Genomic DNA, 15,153 nt, shown 5'->3' with positions numbered 1-15,153 from the left:
TGATTTCTTTCGTATGGAAGCCCTGTCTGCCACTTCGGCTTTCAGAGCAGGACAGTATGCTGCCTGAAATAAATGGGATATTCCATTGGGCTTGGGTACAACTCGCGAGATGTTAACAGCACTTCATTTCTTTCTGTGTTCTCTTTTCTCTGAAAGCTATGTGATGCTCAGAGATGCTTGCTGAGCAGAGGGATGAAAATACCAATTACAACTTCTGCTACTACTGTATCTGAGAGACAGAGACAGCTCTCTTCCTGAGAGCAGGGGAACAGAAGAGATAGTAGGATCATGTGTACACGTCTGGTTCTTGTGTAGTATCTTTTGATGATCAGATAATCTCAGCAGGGGAATGTCTCTGAATTCACACTGCAAGACAAGTGAGGGGGTGAAATGGTCTTTGAGGAACAGGCACAAGAATTCATGCTGAGCCTTTGAAATGACTGCTTTTTTGAGAGTGATCATATTCAGGGGTAGACGTTTTGGCCACGCAGCAAAGTACATCAGTATTTAAAACCCACAAAAGAGTGGTTGTCAAAACGTACAAAATACAAGCTTTCAAAGCTTCACACTGGTTTCTGCATTGGACAAACATGTTAAACATTATAAGGATGACAATAACACCAACAATTATTTGTTACCTGTTTCTTCTTGCAGCTCAAGGCTGCAACATGTTGATGATGTTAGATCCCTCATTGACACTGACCATCTTAGGAAGCTATTTCTTGATTTAAGGCATTGGGTTGCTGGTTGATATCTGAACAGAGTTTGGGCTGGAGATGTCAATGCCTTGGTCCTTTCATTACAGGGCCAAGGGCCACATAAAATGACATGACTGGCCATATTTGGCCTACAGGCTTTGAGTTTGACACATGTGAGATAGATTGATTGGCAGCTGTATACTGTTGCATAAATCACTTAAACATTTATGAAATGACCCGAATTTGTTCTAATCTGCAGATCTATGGAGGATGTTTTTCTGAAGATAGGTGCTGGTACAGATGCAAAATACTACAGGTTGTCAGTGATGAAAAGGCAAGATACACCTTCTGAACTGATAGCTATGTGGTTTTCTTTTCTTTATAACTTTGAAAATAAAGTCTGTAGAGCTACTTTAAAAAACATTTTGGCTTTTGAATTCAAATCATAGTTGATAATGTCATTCATGTCGATGATTTCAAATTGTATTGTCCTTGTTTTAGTACTATATATATATATGAATGAATGAATGAATGAATTTGTTTAAATGGGGTACAGAGCACTTAAATAAAAACACAAAAATAACAATTAGTTATTTGTCATGGTTGAATCTTAGCACGGATATATAATGTTTTGCTGGTCCTTGCTAAAAAAAACCTCTCTAAAAACATTGTTGGGTGATACTTTTATTGAGACCTACTTCATACCATAAAAGAATATACAAACTTTTAGGTTTTCCCAGATGTCTTATACAAAAATTTGGGTTTGGAAGAATGCAGAAAACTCACTATAAATTCAGATATAGATGTCACGAGGCCTGCATTTTATATTTAGGTGGAAATTGCAGATAGAATTAACTGGTTATTACAGGTTGAGCATCTTATCTGGAAATCTAAAGAACCCCAAATTCTGGAATTGTCCACATTGAATGGTTGAGATAGTGACTGCTTGGCTTTCTGATGGTTCAATATACACACATATTACAAATTTTGTGTATGAAACTACCTTCAGGCTGCATGTGTGCAGTGTATTAAAAAAACAGATGCATTTTGTGTTTTGATTTCAGTGTTCAGGATATTTCATTTTGTATGCAAATGCAGGTCCAAAATCCAGAACACCTCTAACCACAAGTATTTCAGATAACAGGTATTCAACCTGCACTAGATTATGCAGTTTTGAAATTAAACCTGAGATTCTGGGACAAGGGATGATTTAATATAGCGTTAATGAAGTTTGTTACAATTTAAACAGCCATTTTTAAAGCCTGGGATATGTAGTTTGATGAGGCACCGGTACTCTGGCAGAGAAGGCTAAGGACTGTAAAACGACAACTCCCATCATTCTATAGCATTGAGCCATGATAATCAATGTGATGTAAAACTGCATTAATTCTATAGTGTAGAAGAAGCAAAGGTTAACTCCCATTCCTGAAAACACCAAGGTTTGCTGTTAACAAATTTCTGTTTCCTTTCGGGGACAAAGACAAATTCCCAAGTAAACAGAGAGCAGAAGTATATCCATACAGATACTGTTGGCCCTACATATCCATGAATTCTGCATCTACAAGATCAACTAACCATAACTCTAAAATATTTGGGAAAAAATCAGCTGTAGCCTTCCACCATTTCACAGATCCTTCCTTGTTTGTGTTATTTGACATTTCCCGTAAGCAACACCATTGTATTGTGTCATATATAATGAGACTTGAGCTTTCATATTTGTATTAATAGAGAGTCCTCCAACTAAGCCTCAGTGGATACTGAGGACCAGCTGCATATATAAATAGTCTCATTTATGTATTGTCCTATATCACAAGATATCAGTTTGGTGTTTTTTGTTAACTGATTCTTCATGATAGAGGGTACACTTTACTAATCCTTGCTAAAGTAATACAGTACAAGAAACAATTAGGGAATATGTGCAGTTGACAATTGGAATGGCCCCGGTCTATGATTTTGGATCATATGATTTTAATGTGATTTTAATGTTTATATTAGGTGTTTTAATTCTATGTTTTCATGTCTAAATGATATTTATATCTTATGTTTAATGGTTTTATTGATTTTAACATACAGTTACATGTTTCTTGTTTAGATGTTTGATTTGGTTTACATGTATGTTAGGCATTGAATTCTGCCATTATTATGTTGTAAACTGCTTTGAGTCCTCCCAGGAGTGAGAAAAGCAGTATATAAATACAGTAAATAAATAAATAGTTCTTCCTCATTGTGTCCAACTGAATGCATTACAAATTAGTTTTGAGGAAACTATTACAACTGTAAGGTATGATTTTTTTTTCTTTTCATTGTTACAGTGCCAGGTATTATATGTTGACTATGGGAACTCTGAAATTCTCGTTCAATCAGAAATAGTAGAGATTCCAGAAAATTTGCAGTTTCCTAGTGTGGCAAAGAAATACAGATTGTGGGGATTACAGATGCTTGTTAATCACGATGTAAATCAGTTTGACCAGGTGAGTAAGATATCTCGCCTACCATATACTTATTTTGACCTGTATTTTAACTCTGTTTATTTTTTTTATTTCAATAGTGTGTTATCTCTTTGTTTTAACAATGTTGTACCCCTCCTTGAGCCACAAGGAGAGATGGGTAATAAACTACTACTATTCCTACTACACTGCATAGAGGGGAGAGGAAGAGAGAATGCCTGAATTTTCCAACAGTTTCCATTCCAGCTTTTAATAGTATTGGGTAAAATCAGTGCAGTTTTTCAGGATTTTCTTTTTATTATCTATTTTTTTATTGAAAGATTTGTAAAAGTTACATTAAAAGTTCAAAAAGAGAATTATGATAAGAAGTATAGAATAGAAATACACAAGTGCTAAGGAAAGGAAAGAAAACAGAAAGGAACATAAAAAGAAGAAAGAATAGAAAAAGAAAAGTAGTTGACCTCTGATCTGTCTTCAGCTACAAAGACTATCATAGACACGACCCTCCAGTGTTGACTTTTTTTTCCGAGCAAAAATAGGATTTTCTGTAGGAGTGACATGTGGAAACTTATTTTTTCAAACAAAGCAAAAAATGAATACAGTAGAGTCTCGCTTATCCAAGCTCCGCTTATCCAAGGTTTTGTATTATCCAACGCAGTTTTCCTTTTAGTAGTCAATGTTTGGTAGTCAATTTTTTTAATAAATTGCTAAATTGATAAATACAGTAATTATTACATAACGTTATTGTGTACTGAACTGCTTTTTCTATCCATTTGTTGTAAAGCATGATATTTTGGTGCTTAATTTGTAAAATCATAACATAATTTGAAGTTTAATAGGCTTTTCCTTAATCCCTCCTTATTATCCAACATTTTCGCTTATCCAATATTCTGCCGACCCGTTTATGTTGGATAAGTGAGACTCTACTGTAGTATGTTTCCATTTAATAAAGAGATAAATTCTTTAAACTATATATTACAGTTTCAAATGTATACATGTGATGTACACTCAACTGGATGCTGTAGTAGGAAATCTGGACATTTTTTCCAGGTCTGGATGATGTTCCTCTAGGAGTTTAGCTGGTAGGGGGTGAAATGAGGGCATTGCCCCAAATAAGAATTCTGTTCCTCATGAGATTTCTTCTTCCTTCCCTAGATTTCTAGCATTACAGAAAGTGAAACATTGGAAATAACTCACACCTAGAGTTACTTCATTTATTGTGGTCTCATCACCTTGGTCACTTTTCTTGCCCTTTTTCTTTGGGTTTCTAAGCAATTTTTTCAGTGCTCAGCAAATGTTATTAGGTTCAGGCAAGATGTATATTTGAGGGGTCATTGCCCCCGTTTCTCCTACCATTGTGTTCTTTCCTGATCTGCAGTTATTTGATTTTTCAGTTTGGAATCAACATCATTCTCATGATGCTTTGGCACTTTTTTTTACAGGGCCGAAAGTTTTTGAGTAGCTTGATTACATCCAAAGAGATGAAGGCAAGATATAAAGCTACTGCTCAAGATGGCGCCATTTTGGTGCATGCAGAGTGTGGCCTATTGGATGTGGGAGAAGAAATAGCCAAGAAAGGATTTGCCAAAAGATGCACGTCTTCTACAAATATGGATGTAGAAAAGGATTTTTCTCCCTATAGGTTCACGATGAATGCCAACTCTCCAGCTTTGAACACTCTGGTGAAAGGCAGAGTCTCAGCCAACAGCCCAGTAAAAGGGGGCTTTGGAGACTTCCCTGTATTTCAGAATAGGAGCGATGAGAACGATAATGGAAACCGTGTGCCATTAACAAAGTAAGTGGGACAGGGGCAGGTAGCATTTTTTGAACAATTAGTAAAACTTCTGTACGATGGATGCCTTTAAGGAATGGAGAGATATGATCGTTTCCAAATCATGACTTTTTCCTGGATCAATCAGTTTAGGCTGCGGATGAGGCATCTGTATTCATGAAGATTCACATAAATTTACATGCTTATGGTTCCCAAACTTTTAACTTACAGTTGTACTTTGTTGGAAGGTCTTTATTGACGAGTGGAGTGCCGCAGGGTTCTGTTCTGGGCCCAATTCTGTTTAACATCTTTATTAATTACTTAGGGATTAGAAGGCATGATCATCAAGTTGGCAGACAACACCAGAAAACAGGAGCAGAATTCAAAACAATCTTAACAGATTAGAGAAATGGGCTAAAACTAACAAAATGAACTTCTACAGAGACAAATGCAAGATATTCCACTTGGGCAGAAAAAATAAAATGCAAAGATACAGAATGGGGGATGCCTGGCTCGATAGCACTATGTATAAAAAAGATCTTGGAGTCATTGTGGACAATAAGTTAAACATGAGCCAACAATGTCATTCGGCAACTTAAAAAGCCAATGGGATTTTGGCCTGCATAAATAGGAGTCTACTGTCTAGATCAGGGGTCCTCAAACTTTTTAAGCCGAGGGCCGGTCCACAATCCTTCAGACTGTTGAGGGGCCGGATTATCATTTGAAAAAAAAATACAAACAAATTCTGATGCACACTGCACATGCCTTATTTGTAGTGCAAAAACAACAATGAAAGAACAATACAATATTTAAAAATAAAAATAATTTTAACCAACATACATTTATCAGGATTTCAATGGGAAGTGTGCTCCTGCTTCTGGCCAATGAGATAGTCAATTAGGGTGGTTGTTGTTGTTGTTGTTGTTGTGTGCCTTCAAGTCATTTCAGACTTTGGGCGAGCCTAAGTCTAAAATGTATTTATTTATTTATTTACTGCATTTATTTACTACATTTGTATCACACCCTTCTCACCCCAAAGGGGACTCAGAGTGGCTTACAAATTATATGTACATACAATAATATTATATTATTAGCATAGCACAATATTAGCATTATATATTACTTTATTGAACTATACCACTATACTATAATATTATTAGTAATATTATATGTAATATAGAATATATAATATTATTATATGGTATTATTATTAGTGTTATATTGTATTACATTATAATATTACTATCAATATTATATATTATATTATAAAACTGAAGGCGGGGGCCAGGTAAATGACCTTAAAAGGTAAAAGGCCTTAGTTTGGGGACCCCTGGTCTAGATCAAGGGAAGTCATGCTACCCCTCTATTTTGCCTTGGTCAGACCACATCTGAAATGTGTGTCCAGTTCTGGGCACTGCAATTAAAGGGAGATGTTGACAGGCTGGAATGTGTCCAGAGAAGGGCGACTAAAATGATCAAGGGTCTGGAGAACAAGCCCTGTGAGGAGCGGCTCAAAGAGCTGGGCATGTTTAGCCTGCAGAAGAGAAGGCTGATAGAAGACTTGATGGCCATGTACAAATATGTGAGGAGAAGTCTTAGGGAATCATAGAATCATAGAATAGTAAGAGTTGGAAGAGACCTCATGGGCCATCCAGTCCAACCCCCTGCCAAGAAGCAGGAAATCGCATTCAAAGCACCCCCGACAGATGGCCATCCAGCCTCTGCTTAAAAGCCTCCAAGGAAGGAGCCTCCACCACAGCCCGGGGGAGAGAGTTCCACTGTCGAACAGCCCTCACAGTGAGGAAGTTCTTCCTGATGTTCAGGTGGAATCTCCTTTCCTGTAGTTTGAAGCCATTGTTCTGTGTCCTAGTTTGCAGGGCAGCAGAAAACAAGCTTGCTCCCTCCTCCCTATGACTTCCCTTCACATACTTTTACATGGCTATCATGTCTCCTCTCAGCCTTCTCTTCTGCAGGCTAAACATGCCAAGCTCTTTAAGCCGCTCCTCATAGGGCTTGTTCTCCAGACCCTTAATCATTTTAGTTGCCCTCCTCTGGACGCTTTCCAGCTTGTCAACATCTCCCTTCAACTGCGGTGCCCAAAATTGGACACAGTATTCCAGGTGTGGTCTGACCAAGGCAGAATAGAGGGGGAGCATGACTTCCCTGGATCTAGACGCTATACCCCTATTTATGCAGGCCAGAATCCCGTTGGCTTTTTTAGCTGCTGCATCACATTGTTGGCTCATGTTTAACTTGTTGTCCACGAGGACTCCAAGGTCTTTTTCGCACACACTGCTGTCAAGCCAGGCGTCCCCCATTCTGTATCTTTGATTTCCATTTTTTCTGCCGAAATGAAGTATCTTGCATTTGTCCCTGTTGAACTTCATTTTGTTAGTTTCGGCCCATCTCTCTAGTCTGTCAAGATCGTTTTGAATTCTGCTCCTGTCTTCTGGACAGGGAGGAGGGAATACACTTGTTTTCTGCTGCCCTTGAGACTAGGATGTGGAACAATGTCTTCAAACTGCAGGAAAGGAGATTCCACCTGAAAAATAGGAAGAACTTCCTAACTCTGAGAGCTGTTCAGCAGTGGATCTCTCTCTCTCTCTCTCTCTCTCTCCCCCTCCCCCCCCCCCCCCCCCCAGACTGTGGTGGAGGCTTTTAAGCAGAGGCTGGATGGCCATCTGTCGGGCGTTTTGAATGCGATTTTCCTACTTCTTGGCTGCGGGTTGGACTGGATGGCCCATGAGCTCTCTTCCAACTCTCTGATTCTATGATTCTATTGCTACAGTTTACAGTTCTCATCTCAGTTCTATGAAGTGCATGACGATTTACAGTTAGTTGAAAGCCAACTGCGATCCATCTGAGTGGTTTTGGACAGAGAATTGTTTTAAAGCCTACTGTTGACAATTGTTGATGAATCTTCCCTTTGTTTTCAGCTGGGAAAAAACGACACCTCCTGGTTTTAGAAGATTGTCAAACACTAGCCTAGACAAAATGAAACAACATCAAAAACTAATAGAGGAGATTGAAAAGCTGAATGAGGAGAAACAGGCAATCAGAGAGGAAAACAAGAAGCTGGAATCAAAAATTCAGGAGCTTTCTAATGATTTAGAGGTATGTTGTTGCATCTCAAAAATTATTTAACTGGTAGGCTAGTGAGCCTGTGTAAAGACCCTAAAGACACCAGATTCTGTCTGATTTTTAAAGATAAGCAGGGTCATTCCTAGTTAGTAGGAGGCAGTGAATTCATGCTTTAGGCCAGGGGTCCCCAAACTTTTAAAGCAGAGGGCCGGTCCACAATCCTTCAGACTGTTGAGGGGCCGAATTATCATTTGAAAAAGAAATACGAACAAATTCCTATGCACACGGCACATGTCTTATTTGTAGTGCAAAACAACAACAACAATGAAAGAACAATACAATATTTAAAAATGAAAACAATTTTAACCAACATAAACCTATCAGGATTTCAATGGAAAGTGTGGGCCTGCTACTGGCCAATGAGATAGTCAAGTTAATTAGGATTGTTGTTGTTGTTGTGTGCCTTCAAGTCATTTCAGAATTTGACCGAGCCTGTCTAAAATTAATTAATTAATTATTTACTACCTTTATTTACTACATTTATATCCCGCCATTCTCACCCTGAAGGGGACTCAGAGCAGCTGTATGTACATACAATATATTATATTATTAGCATAGCACAATATTAGCATTATATATAACTATATTGAACTATACCACTATACTGTAATGTTACTGTATATGTAATATATAACATATAATTAATATTATTATATGGTATTATTAGTATTATATTGTATAACATTATAATATTTTTATCAATATTATATGTATATACAATATATTATATTATTAAAACTGATATAAAAATATTATATTATAAAACTAAGGGCGGGGGCCAGGTAAATGACCCTGGAGGGCCGCATCCGGCCCCCGGGCCTTAGTTTGGGGACCCCTGCTTTAGGCTATATTTCACTGGAATGAACTGGCAAAAACACCTTGTCTATGCTGATAAAAATATCATACTTTTAGTTGCTTTGATCTTTACACACAACATATGACCCCTTTGGCAATGAAAGCGGGCCTGTTAGGCTTTAATGCAGTCGTTCTGAACCTGTGTGCCACGGCCTAGCACTGAGCCACAAGAACGAAAATCCGGTCCGCAAACCTTCTTCCTCTTTATTTATTTTATTTCTGCTCTTTTCTGCAGAGCTGACCATTGCATTGGATAGACCACATCAGCTCTATATTATTAAATACGGTTTTCTGTGTGTGAGCAGATGGAGACTACAGGATGGCATATGTTCTGTATCAGAAACTAGAGCTGATGTGGTCTAGCCAATGCAGTTTTCTGAATCAGCACCCCAAATAAGCAAACTGAATTTAAAGTTGACCAAAAGCTGATTCGTAACCTTTTGATACTAATGTTGGAGAGTGGTCCCTGATCAAAGTGGCCCCTGGTCAAAGAAAGGCTGGGATCCACTGCTTTAGTGGGATTATTTGTAGACTTTCTCTCGCACAGTTATTCTGTTGGCTACTGTGGCCAAGAATGAAAGGTTTTTATTTTCGTTTATAAGTAATTTTATTGATGCTTTCAACGTATAAATAAAATCACACCACCCTATGAGAGGATGGGTGAGGGGGGTGAGGGGAGGATCCGACATTGTGAGGGGAATAAAGAAAGGAAGAGTACATATATATACATAAATATAAAAGAGAAAGAAAAAAAAAAGAAAAAAGGAGAAAATAGAGATATACAAAGGCATGTGTACAGAATTATACTTAAAAATTGACTTCCATCTTTGCACAGTGTCCTATGCAAAATTTTGTTCCTTCAACCATTTCCATCTAGTGTCCTTATTATATATTTTCCCATTTATAATCATATACTACTCCTTTGTGAGACTTTTATTCCTGTCTAACTAATTACCTTGTGTCCTATTTCTTTCAAGTATTTTATTACCAGTTCCCAGTTTGTCTGTTTTTTTGGTCTCCCTTGATTGTTTTGTAGCAAATAGGTTAGTCTGTCCATATTCATCACATCCCAGATTTTTGTTAACCAACAGCTTACATCCGGTACCTCTTTATTTTTCCAGGCTTTGGTTTTTATTTTCGTAACTGTATTTAAGAAATTACATTTTTGATCAAGATAAAATGCAATACAATGGTATTATTGCTCCCCCTTCTCCCCTCCTCCAAAATTTATACACATATGTATTTATAAACAAATACACTATTGAACAGCACCTACAATCATTGTCCCCCATTATACTACAGTAGAGTCTCACTTATCCAAGCTAAACGGGCCGGCAGAAGCTTGGATAAGCAAATATCTTGGATAATAAGGCGAGATTAAGGAAAAGCCTATTAAACATCAAATTAGGTTATGATTTTACAAATTAAGTACCAAAACATCATGTTATACAACAAATTTGACAGAAAAAGCAGTTCAATATGCAGTAATGCTATGTAGTAATTACTGTATTTATGAATTTAGCACCAAAATATCACGATATATTGAAAACATTGACTACAAAAATGGCTTGGATTATCCAGAGGCTTGGATAAGCGAGGCTTGGATAAGTGAGACTCTACTGTATTTCTTCTTTCCTGTTGCAGTGACCTGCCATCCCTTAGGTCAAAAACATTCCTATACTACCCTATCACTTCTTCCCAGTGAAACATCCTTCCATTCTTCTCTCTGGTATAGTCCTGCAAAACTTGTGTCTCTCCAGGTATTTTGGACTTTACCTCCCAGAATTGGAGGTAGGACTAGGACTTCTGGGAGAGGAAGTCCCAAACACTGGAGGGTCACAGGTTGTGCAGGCCTAGCACAACAGTCATCATCTAAAAATTCCAAGCAAAGGTTCTAATAAAGACCAGATTATGAAGCTGATTCTGAGAAGTGATCAAGGCAGCTGCCCAGGGCAATTTCCAGTGCCATATAAAATCAAAATTATCTGCTTTGAACTGGATTATATGGCAATGTAGATTCATATAATCCAGTTCAAAGCAGATAATGTGTATTATCTGCTTTGATAATCTGGATTATATGACAGTGTAGAAGGGGCCTGAAAAACAAAACAAAATTGTAGGGCAAGCTTCTCCAACCAGGTATCTTCCATATGTATGTGCAATAACTACAGTAGAGCCATTGAAGCCCACAAGCCATGACCATTCATATCAAGAGGAGAATAGTGAGGAATTGCAGAAGCATCTGACTTCCTGTAGCCGGACACAAAATGGTTACATCAGGCCGTCAACATGGCCATTGGACATGATGTCTGTGAATGTTGGGAGCAAGTCCAACATATCTGAAGGGCAGCTGCTTAGAGTACACTGCTTAAATAGGAGCAAAACTGCCTTGCAGATCTGTGGACCAACATGGTTGACCCCATGGTGGGAGTTTTGTCCCTGACTTTGTAAACACACTTAAAGCTAACTTTCCTTATTCTAGTCTCTTAGGTCTAAATGTGTGTATCGATATTTTCAAGATGACATTTGTCTTTGCTTTGGTGATTGCGGTAGACTGTCTAATAATAGCAGACTAAGACTTTCATTCTTACCCATTGCAGGAAGAGAAGAAAGCTTACAAGGATTACTTAGAGGATGTTCTACCTACATATGTAGGAACTACAGTGAGAAATCTGGCTGGCAAATTTGAAAAATTGAAAGAAGCAAGGTATATTGTGAATGCTGTTGAACGGAACTCCTTTTCCAGTAAGGGTGTTCTAGTGTTGGCAATTCACATTAGCTTGCTTTTCACTAAACTCTCAAACCTTGATCTAAAATTGTTTGTTGAAAAGTCTTATTTTGACTTTTAAAAGAGTTTTTAAAATTGGTTACGGTTTGATTCTCTTTTTACTGGATAAAATGGCATTATTTTCTGCTAATGGTTGGAGAACAAGGATTTTTGTTGGACCAAATTTGCCTCTTTCTCTGGAGTAAATCTTATGAGGTGCTATTAGTTTTGATGAGCATGTATGTGATGTGATATTTACTTTTTGAAGTTTAGTCACTGGCTGAGAGTGGCTCTTTCAACCAGTGACTAAAATAAATTCCTATGAAAAGGCAATATAAGTAGTAGTAGTAGTAATGATAATGATAATAATATGTATTTATCACCCACCTCTCCTTTGATTTGAGGAAAGGACACAGCATAGTTAAAATACACCATAATTTAAAATACATAGTGGTTTGGTTGGGAGCAGAGCTGGACTGAGGAAAGGGAAGTGTAGACTGGCATCTTAGAGGCATATGAAGGTATAACTTAATCCTTCAAATATATAAGTATTTTTGATTATTATGGAGGTTGATATTCTCTTCCTTCCATAGACACCACCTAACCTACTGTAGGGCCATTGAAGCCCACAAGCCATGGGCATTCATATTAAGAGGAGAACAGTGCGGAATTGCAGAAGCATCTGACTTTTCCTGTAGCCGGACACAAAATGGTTACGTCAGCCACTGAGAACTCCAGTCCTCAGTAGACATCAGTGGCTAATGTAATTGTGTTGATTCTGGCTACAAAGCCATGTCTGTAATCCAACCTCTTTACTTTCCTCTAGGTATAGATTGTGATCTCAGGGGGAAACTCTAATTCTTGTTTCTCTGTAATACTGCCCTTCAAGGTATATAAGGATCCAAGCAAATATGATTGCACATTCCTTTACTTCCAGTCATTATGAGATTACGTTCAGTACATGTGAAGAATGTAGAATTATGATATTGATACCACCAGTTATAAATTCAGTGGGTTTGCCTTCAAAATATTTCTCACTATTAGGTAGTAATAGTAGTACTGTATCTAATTCATGCCAGGGTGTGTTTGGTGATACATAAAGGAATCATGGACTCACTTGTGTTGATGTCATCTGTGTTGACATTAGAACCACAGAGAGTGGGAAGTTTAGAGGCCACTGAATTGATTCAGTAGCTTTTAATTAAAGCAATGCATTGTGCTTTAATTTGCTTCCATGTCACTGATTTTTACATAAAAACAATACCGATTTTCAGATGGATTATTGCTTAGTTTTATATGTAATGAGAGTATTTAAGCATCACAGCCTGCAGTATATCAGATTTTGTAATCTATACCAGATTCAAAGGTGTAAATGTAAATATTACAAAGAAGTTAATGGAAATAATTTGCATTTTAATTTGTGACAGACATGTATTGATCTTTTTTATTGGCCATGCATTAAAAAAGGAAAATTGTATAACATTTAACACTGTTCTGTTTGTTTTAAACATTTAAACAAAGGCAAAGAAATATGGGTACTCGTTTTGGAGAGGATCTTTCGGAAGCGGTAAAGGTGGTGAGAGAAGGATGTCTTGTGGCTCCCCTGTCTTTGGAAAAACTGGAGAAGATTTGGATAGACTGTAACTTTGCCCAGGAGGAAATTCGTCTTTGCAAAGATGTGGTGTGTAGAATCCATTCCTTTTTTCCTTTTTATTTTGTTTGCTTGTTTTTATAATTTGAAGAAAAAATCATTTTGGGCATTATTGTGAGATACACCTAATAATGTGTGATGAAATTAAGCTAGGTTTGTAGTCTCATAAAGCGGGAAGTCCTGAAAGGAAAAAGAAACTTGTGGATGTTCTTGGAAAAAGGTCTTTGGATCAAAGACAGTGAAGCAACAGTGTTTATAAGTGCTAGATATCTGGAAAAAGTTCTTCTGGAACAAGGGCAGAGAGCTTTTTCATACCAAAGCCTGAATTCAATTCCAAAGGATCTCAGAATGCAGGTATATGCCAGTGATGGGCACGATCAAAGCAAAAAAAAAAAAAAAGGAACCAGAAATTAAAGCATTTGGAGGTTAGACCAGTAGGTAAGTCTTAGGAATTCTGGTGCTCTCCCAAAGGGTTATACTATAGAAGTTGAATGGTTCTTTCTTATTTTGCTTTGCAGAGTCACTTGTCTTCTGGTGTAAACTAGAAAATTTCAGATGTATCGTTCTGATTTCTTTCTCTTTTGTATACAGGACAATGTTCAGTGCTTAATTCTTCACAGAAATGAAACGCAGCAGAAGTTGTACTCCGCCATAGAAGAATTCATCATTGAAGTGAATGACTTGCCCGTTTTGGAACGCTTAGAAGTACTGAAGGTTGGTAACAGTGTTGTGCACTATTCTGCCATCAATGTCTAGAGGCACTTTCACACTACATAGTTACAGTACGATCCCCATATCTGCAGGTGATACATTTCTGAACTTCATGTAAATATGCAAGATGGCAGGTCCCATCCTGTGGATATGCAGATTGTATTCTATTGCTCTATGATCTTGTTTTAACTAGCATGGAATCTCAGGTTGACAGTTTAAGGAGGAGTATTTAGAAATCTCAGTCAGAGAGCAATAGGATCTCATCCTCAGAATTCTATAGGATGTTGCCATAGTAGTTAAAGTGGATTGGCAATTGTTTAGTTGAATGTTTCTATAACATGAAAGTGTCAGCTCCCAGAGATGACCTATTGGCATAGGTGTTCAAGCAGGTCTGTAATATTTCCCCTCTTCATGTTGTGGGCTATATTTCAGAAGAAGGAACCGGCAAAATCACCTCTTGAGTATACCTTGACTAAGGAAACCCTATGAAATTCAAGCAGTCACCATAAGTTTATAAGCAACTTGAATGCACAAGAAAAGCAAAAGTAATACGTACTTGTGTCCACGAGATGGCATCCTCTGAGCATTTGGCCGTACTTCTGAGTGGTGATGCAATTGGCATTGGCAATTACAGGCTTTTTTGCAAGGCATTGTAACCGTTTCTTGAGAAAAAAAGTAATGGTTTGTAGAGTCTTGATATTGTCAATCCATAGATTTAGCTTGTTACTAGCTTTTGAAAATAGATGTCTGAACTCATAAATTTTATTAAAATTTTTCACAATTTACTCTTGTGATGTATACAAACATGACTGAAGATGACAGTTCTCACATTTTAGTCCTCAGGGAAAGCACCCACGTCCCTATAGCGTCAGAAATATTTACAATGTTGAGATTTATCTTGTTGCTTCTCCCTCTCTTCATCCATTGTTTATATACCACTTTCCTCCCGATAATTAGATTCAAGGTGACTATATTTAAAAACAGTACAGATTAAAAACTATTCAAAACTTTAATAAAGATACAAATATCAAAGTTATTTTAAAAGCAAGTAAACTATTTCTAAAAAGTCTGTATAAAGCATAAAACAGCACAGTATGACTGGAGGAATTTGA

General features: G+C 37.4%; 1 protein-coding gene across 1 annotated transcript in view; it reads left to right on the top strand.

The window, feature by feature from the left end:
* The window catches only part of stk31 (serine/threonine kinase 31), a 49,225-nt gene that overhangs the window by 8,438 nt on the left and 25,634 nt on the right, over positions 1–15,153 (top strand). The window contains exons 5-11 of the mRNA XM_003222151.4: positions 958–1,032; positions 3,011–3,169; positions 4,588–4,940; positions 7,853–8,030; positions 11,513–11,619; positions 13,201–13,360; positions 13,922–14,044. Coding sequence (XP_003222199.1) covers positions 958–1,032; positions 3,011–3,169; positions 4,588–4,940; positions 7,853–8,030; positions 11,513–11,619; positions 13,201–13,360; positions 13,922–14,044 — 1,155 coding nt within the window. The remainder of the gene's footprint in view (positions 1–957; positions 1,033–3,010; positions 3,170–4,587; positions 4,941–7,852; positions 8,031–11,512; positions 11,620–13,200; positions 13,361–13,921; positions 14,045–15,153) is intronic.

This window comes from Anolis carolinensis, chromosome 6 (genome assembly GCF_035594765.1).
Source record: "Anolis carolinensis isolate JA03-04 chromosome 6, rAnoCar3.1.pri, whole genome shotgun sequence".
NCBI lineage: Eukaryota > Metazoa > Chordata > Lepidosauria > Squamata > Dactyloidae > Anolis > Anolis carolinensis.
This window is presented reverse-complemented; position numbering and strand designations above follow the sequence as displayed.